The 7,128-nt window shown below is 38.7% G+C and overlaps 1 protein-coding gene across 3 annotated transcripts; it reads left to right on the top strand.

Moving 5' to 3' along the window:
- Positions 1–818: 818 nt before the first annotated feature.
- Positions 819–6,362, top strand: uba3 (ubiquitin-like modifier activating enzyme 3). 3 transcript variants are annotated; one of them, XM_050039012.1, is made up of 18 exons: positions 837–875; positions 1,000–1,038; positions 1,663–1,783; positions 1,891–1,971; positions 2,066–2,148; positions 2,262–2,342; positions 2,583–2,626; positions 3,092–3,156; positions 3,305–3,460; positions 3,569–3,671; positions 3,850–3,963; positions 4,637–4,690; positions 4,880–4,916; positions 5,023–5,104; positions 5,195–5,295; positions 5,433–5,496; positions 5,620–5,674; positions 5,796–6,362. In XM_050039012.1, the coding sequence occupies exons 1-18, from the start codon at positions 856–858 to the stop codon at positions 5,882–5,884; spliced, it is 1,389 nt and encodes a 462-aa protein (XP_049894969.1). In that variant the 5' UTR covers positions 837–855; the 3' UTR covers positions 5,885–6,362. The 3 variants fall into 3 exon arrangements, with proteins under 3 accessions (XP_049894970.1, XP_049894969.1, XP_049894968.1); XM_050039013.1 differs by lacking the exon at positions 1,000–1,038 and having other exon boundaries at positions 819–875; XM_050039011.1 differs by lacking the exon at positions 837–875 and having other exon boundaries at positions 933–1,038.
- Positions 6,363–7,128: the final 766 nt, after the last annotated feature.

Here is a 7,128-nt window from a genome sequence, read left to right as displayed (position 1 = left end):
TCACAATGAAAGCAACTCAAAGCAATAAATCTTTCATTTTTATGCTGTTTTACGTAGTTGTTTTCTTAAGATGTTTATTGCAAGTAAAGAGCATAACAACATTACAAGGAGACATCCTGTAAATATACTGACAGATTGACTCAACACATCCTTTTGCATCCAGGACAATTTAATTAATTAATTTCTGCTCTTAAAACAGGGTTGTTTACCTCAAACGGGTCATTTCTGTCTTCCAGTCCCTCCTTGACTGTTAACATGTTTTATAGACGATTGCTAAAGTTATAGGGCTGAACCATACAGAGCAGAGCAATTGTCAAGTAACTGCTGTAGTCATTTATTTAACTTGCTTTGCCATCATTAAACTCACTGCTCCAGTGTCCAACATTATTATAAAGTCATCTTGCATGAAAGGTGCCAACATTTGGATATTTGTACCAAACACACTTTTAATTATTAACATGTGTGACAGAAAGACAGCTTGATATAATATGTAGTAGGTGTGCACGCTCAGTGGTGTATTGTACATCTGAGCCATACAAAAATAAAGGGTAAATGCTGCCACCTGTTGGATCTATGGTGTACTTGCCGTCTTTATAGTGGACTGGTGACAATGCTGCCTTCATAACTATCGGAAATATTGATATTCAACTAAAACTATATGGCTAATCCTAAATTAGCTCATGTGCTTTTTATATTCTCTAGGGCCTAGCTACACAACATAATAGCTCTGTTGGTCTCAGATTAAAACCGCCTCTAAATCTGCATTTGTCTTGGAGACTATTTTGATATTACTGTTCAGAGAAGTTGTATTTACTACGCTAACTTCGGCATTTGAAGTCGCATAAGTAGCTAAACATGGCGGACACGGATGAGCCGTAAGTAGCTGCCGAAGAAACAAGCAAGAAACACAGTCATTAACTGCCCGAAAAGATGCTTTCAAATCTCATTAACCTACGAAAGCACAGCATGAATGAACCTTCTTTTATTCTCTCTTTTTAGGGAGAAGAAAAGAGGGAGAGTAGTGGAGCTGACTGAGAAGTTAGTGATGAATTGGTAGAACTGGCGGAAGGTTTGAGGTTACCAGACAGGAGGAAGGTTAATGCTAGCTAACGTTAGCTGGAGGAGCTAACTGTAACAGTGGCTGTACACAGAGTACACCGACAGCTCGGCTACAGACAGACATTGACTAAGTTGGTCGTGAGTAGCTAACACGTCTATACAGTCACAATGTTGTGGTATTTTAAACCTCTGTGCGAAGTTAGAGGTCTTCACTGTACCTTCTCACTGTTGACGTGCTAGCTGCTCACCTAGCCTAGCTGCCGGGAGCTGACCAGGCAGGAGAGGCTAGTAAAATGCCACAGGGTTAGAAACGCCCACCTGTCAGAAATATGCAGTTTTACCTCATTTTAATGCAGTGCATAAATAACAAAGTGTTGCACATGTTAGAGCAGACAAGGGCAGACATCAAAACACAAGTGAATGTTAATACAGTATTATTGAACTTCTTAAACTATTGCATGATTTGCAGTGAACAATAGTACAGTTTGATTCGTTGTCCTGCATGAGTTTTTGTGTAAGATCAAACCATACAGTATTATGCAGGCCGTCTACCATTAAATACTGCTGATGAGACATCCTAAATGGACACATTTGTGTTAACAGGATGGTGGTTGATGGAGGCAGTGGATGCAGCTGTGAGTGGGAGGGACGGTGGAACCATATCAAAAAGTTTCTGGAGAGGTCAGGGCCCTTCACGCATCCTGACTTTGAACCCAGCACAGAGGTAACAATTAAAGGGAGCAATTGATTCAAGTTTTTAATTTATTTGATCTGTCCTGTGCTGTCTGAGATTTTTCTAATATGTACTGTCTCTGTCACTTCTCACCACAGTCATTGCAGTTTATGCTAGAAACCTGCAAAATCCTGGTCATTGGTGCTGGTGGTCTGGGATGTGAGCTGCTCAAAGACCTGGTATGATCACTATTGTTATTGTATTTTAAGTATTTTTAAGGTGTAATTTGTGCTTCAGTCTGTTTTGTTTGCTTGTGTTCACGTTGTGGCTCAGGCTTTGTCAGGATTTCGCAACATTCATGTTGTTGATATGGACACCATTGATGTGTCAAACCTGAATCGTCAGTTCCTCTTCAGGTCAGTATAATCATGTAAAAAATTCCATGTGAATTTCTGACCTGTATTGTTGTTTAATGTTACGTTTGAAGCAATCAGTTATGTTCTATTAATATGTGTGCAATGTTAACCAGACCAAAAGATGTAGGTCGGCCCAAGGCGGACGTTGCAGCTGATTTCGTCAACAGCCGCATACCTGGATGCTGTGTAGTCCCGTATCCTTTTGGCTGAACAACAGTCGCAAGATTTTAGATGCTTCATATAAATGCAGTTGTTTAAAAAGCCCAAACCACAACCCACATGATTAAAAAGTTACACATGTTGCAAGCAGCTAGTCCTCATGTCAGACAAAAACAATTTGTGAATTTGGAATAGACACCATACTCAGTTCTGGGGTTGTGAGAGACAGTGAACATTTTGTCCAAACATGAACTTCTCCTTAATGCTCTGTGCAGACATTTTAAGAAAATTCAAGACTTAGATGAAACATTCTACAGACGTAAGTATCTCTAGGGCTATTCAGTCACAAATTTCCAAATGTCTTGTTGAAAGATTTGTAACAATTCAGTCAGCTTATGATTTGGTTTGATACAGCGCTCAAGATTTGATACACTCACAATAGTTTTCACTAAAAATAAACTACTTGTGACCAGGAGACACAGAGAAAAAAGCCATTCATATGGTTAACAACAGCCAATAATTAATTTCAATTGCCAAGCTGGCTGTTATTTCGATAAACACTTTTTTTTCGATAACTAAAAAGCCAGTTCACAGCACTCTGTTCCCCCTCTGCTCACATAGCCACTGATGAGATTTAAAAGATACCGTGTTCAATTATTCAGTGTTATAATACAAACAGTGCATTACTTTATGCAGGATGAGATTTTGTTACACTCCCGCTGCTTTAACTGCGCCATCATAAGACATTAGATTTGAATTCATTCATCTTTCTGTTTACACCTAGAATTCCATATAATTGTCTGTGGACTGGACTCTATAGTTGCCAGGAGGTGGATGAATGGTATGCTGGTAAGTTATTCCTCTTCACTGCAGTCTTTGCTCACAGTACTTTTGCAAAGATTTTTTTTCTCTGCTTCTATTTAAAAATGGTAAAAAGTGTAAGATGTGCCAAAGGGAACATGTTAATCACAAGCAATCCCTTTGTCTTCCTGTGCAGCTGTCATTGCTGGTGTATGAGGACGGTGTGTTAAACCCAAGTTCCATCATTCCTCTAATTGATGGTGGGACTGAAGGCTTTAAAGGCAATGCCAGAGTCATTCTCCCTGGCATGACCGCCTGCATCGACTGTACCCTTGAGCTTTACCCTCCACAGGTAAGTTAGCATTTTTTTATGAAATTATGTTTACAAGCACGACTTAGTGGTCTTACAGACACAATATTTGGTCAGTTTGTTGTTGCTAAAATACACCTGTCTTTGTAGATCAACTTCCCCATGTGTACAATAGCCTCCATGCCTCGTTTGCCAGAACATTGCATTGAGTATGTCCGGATTCTGTTGTGGCCCAAAGAGACACCCTTCGGAGGTATAAATCACACTGCTGTTATTATATCTATAGATTGTTCTAATGTTTGTGTGTAATGGTATGTGTAGAATGATCTTTAAGTAAACCTGCTCCCTGACTCACAAGACCTTTACAAACAAGTAAAGTTAAGTTCTTTCTTGTGTGTGTGTGTGTGTGTGTGTGTGTGTTTGTGGATTAGATGGTGTGGTCCTGGATGGGGATGACCCAGAGCACATCCAGTGGGTGTACCAGAAATCCCTGGAGAGGGCAGCAGAATTCAATATAACAGGAGTCACATACAGACTAACCCAGGGTGAGCACACATAGCAGTCATTCATCTCTCTGTTTTCACCTATCTGTCACAACCAGAACACTGTTACTTTTCTTGCAGCCACGCTGAGAGATGAGCCAAAGTACATCTGCTGCTGTTTGGTACCTTTGTCTGTGTCTCTAAAACACTGTTTCTTTTTGTGCAAGAAAAAGGGTAAAACATTGCACCAAACATATTTTATTGAGGTTTCCTTTGATCAGCAGATGTATATGAAGCTTTTATGTCTTTGATTGTCCATTTTTAGGAGTAAGCAAAACCCACATAACTTGCTAGGTCACTAAGTCCTCTGACCAGTCACTTTTGATCGTTCCTTGGGCTTGGCGGAAGCTCAGTGGCGACTGCACTTTCTCATTTGCAGGCCTCTTGTCTGTCGAACAAACTGCCCTGAGTCGTTCAAAGTACAGCTCAAGGCCCCACCTCTTTTCTTAGTGTCTGAATGTACTTATATTGCCCCTACTAATTGGCTTTTTATGATGATTGTTTATAAGTTTTTGCATCACTCATCAATTTTATCATAGTCTCTGCCTGAGTATATGCATGATTGTGTGGCCTTGCTGCCTATTTTTGTAAAGCACTTTGTCCGGCTCATGTTGTTTTAAATGTGCCATGGAAATAAATATGACTTTATTTTCTATATTCTATTTAAATGTTGCAGGTGTTGTAAAGAGGATAATCCCAGCTGTAGCGTCCACAAATGCTGTCATAGCTGGTAAGTGGCTAAACTGAAAAAAAGCAATGGTGTGTTAGTCGAGATCTGTGGACCTGATGCCTTTATAAAAGATTTTATGCCCTGCCATATAAGAGTTAATCATTTCCAAACAGCACTGAGTATGTTGACTTTCTGTAAACACAACTGTCTACCCGGATATAACTGTTATTTCTGGTTTGTTTTACCCAGCTGCTTGTGCAACAGAAGTTTTCAAACTAGCGTCAAGGTGAGCTTGCAGGTTCTGCTAAGCAGCCATATACACAAAGTGAAGATCTGTGTAAACAGCGTGTGCCTGTCATCGCTTCTCATTGTATTATCTTTTGCATCTACAGTGCCTATACACCTCTCAATAATTACATGGTCTTCAATGACGTTGACGGCCTCTACACCTACACTTTTGAAGCAGAACGAAAGGTTTGTCCCTTAATTTCGTCTTCTGCTTCTTGCTAGCTACAGTGATAAAGTTGTCTTTTTGTGAAACGTGTATGTTTATTTCTGATGAAGGAGGACTGTTCAGCCTGCAGCCAGATACCTCTGGACCTGCACTTTTCTCCATCTTCCAAACTCCAGGAGATGTTGGACTATCTGACTGAGAGTGCCTCCCTGTAAGTTTGTCTGCCTTATCATGATTTATTACTAGATACTGCACTGTACCACCCTTGTGCTCTGTGTATGGTTATATTTTTAGAAGAGCATAATGCACTGTTTTCACCAACCAATTACAATGATTTTTTTTCCCCAGACAAATGAAATCACCTGCTATAACTGCAACAGTGGATGGAAAGAACAAAACATTATATTTACAGGTAATTAACCTCTGGTTTCATTTACACTATCAGTTCATGTGATTCTGCAGTGTCCTAATGACAATAGGATATCATGCAAGTTTTGGTTTTGGCTGACTTTCAGTTGTTGTTTTTTTATTGCAGTCTGTCGCTTCAATTGAACAGAGGACGCGGCCAAATCTGTCCAAAACCCTAAAGGGTGAGGCGCTTTATTTAATGAATATGTTTCCTGGATATGGCACACTCTACACTCTGAATTGGTGAAATGAGAACACTGTGAATACACTGACTCACTTATGTTATAAACATGTTTTTTCCAGAGCTGGGACTGACTGACGGACAAGAGCTGGCAGTAGCTGATGCCACCACGCCCCAGACCATGTTGTTCAGACTCCGCTTTACCTCATAGGATCAACTTAAGCACTCCCACAACCAGTTTATGTCATTCTTGTTTCTTGGCCAACTATGACTCGATGCAGAATATTTAAATGGCCTAAAAACTACAACGGTTTACAGTGTATTCAGTCACAGTGTAATTGAGTGTAGCTAATTGAATTGTTTAATGTACTTATTGACTTAAGTTAATGTTTTGCACTGAAAAGCCAAAATCATTGTTCATACTTTTTACCATCCTTTGCTGATATATTGTTTGGAAATATTGAGGATTTCTGCATTAATGTGTTCATCTGCACTACAACCTAAAGCATGCTATGTGCAAACACAGCAACAAGCATTGGTTACTTTGGAAAATGTTAGTCTGTACATGTTCTGGTTTTGAATATTTATTTATTCCAACATTTTTTTAGTATTAGTAGCCACTGAAGTGGTGACCAACAGACACTGATAATGATGTGTGAACTGGAATAAAAAAATGCTTTTCTTACAAAGTTTCTGTCTTTATGTACCAATGCTAATATGTGCGAGTGAAACAAGTTCAAGGTGTACTTTGCTTTAGAGGCTGTTTGTTTCCATGAATCAGTATAAACTGAGCACTCAATTTTAAGGTATCGACTAACATAAAAAAAAGAAGCTTAAACATAAATGTATTGAGTTAATAATATTCATTAATATTCCGTGCTTCATCTTTGCTAGTTTAAGGGTTTTTGGGGGGAGTTTTTTCTAATCTGCTGTGAGGGTCCAAGGACAGAGGGACATCGTATGCTCTAAATCCCTCTGAGGCAAATTATGATTTGTGATACTGGGCTTTATAAATAAAGTGAATTGCATAATATCTGTGAATTGCATTATGTAAAAATCTTTAGTTCCATAATTGGGAAGGTAAATACTTGAAAAATTAAAAATGCATGGTGGAGGATTTCGATCTGCTGACTAGAATTTCATCAGCATTTTCCTCTTTAATAAGTTAGAAGCATGTACAGTCATACCAGTTTAATTGTCAAAGGAAGAATAGCCCAATATTGATGATGATAATAGAATTAAAAATAATGATAAATGTCAAATAAGGATAATTTAGGTGGCAGACATCATCAAGCAAACATCTCTGAGTAAATTTTTGGCAAGTCATGGATTTTTTACTTAGTGTGAGACTCAACATTCAATGTCAAACAAAAGATGAGATTGATGTAAGAAATTTATCTTCATGAATATGAAATTTCCATAATAAGGAAATAAAAAGTTAACAATAGTACATAC

The sequence above is a fragment of the Epinephelus moara genome, chromosome 24, assembly GCF_006386435.1.
Source record: "Epinephelus moara isolate mb chromosome 24, YSFRI_EMoa_1.0, whole genome shotgun sequence".
Classification (NCBI taxonomy): domain Eukaryota; kingdom Metazoa; phylum Chordata; class Actinopteri; order Perciformes; family Serranidae; genus Epinephelus; species Epinephelus moara.
Note: the sequence above shows the minus strand (reverse complement) of the source record. Positions and strands in the feature narration are given on the sequence as shown.

What these genes read in the sequence shown, in the direction of transcription:
- uba3 (XM_050039011.1), top strand. Translation starts at nt 971, where the DNA reads ATGAACCTTCTTTTATTCTCTCTTTTTAGGGAGAAGAAAAGAGGGAGA. An exon ending in ACTTTGAACCCAGCACAGAG is followed by an intron (nt 1,784 to 1,890) that starts GTAACAATTAAA and finishes TTCTCACCACAG; the next exon opens with TCATTGCAGTTTATGCTAGA. An exon ending in GTTTTCAAACTAGCGTCAAG is followed by an intron (nt 4,917 to 5,022) that starts GTGAGCTTGCAG and finishes TTGCATCTACAG; the next exon opens with TGCCTATACACCTCTCAATA.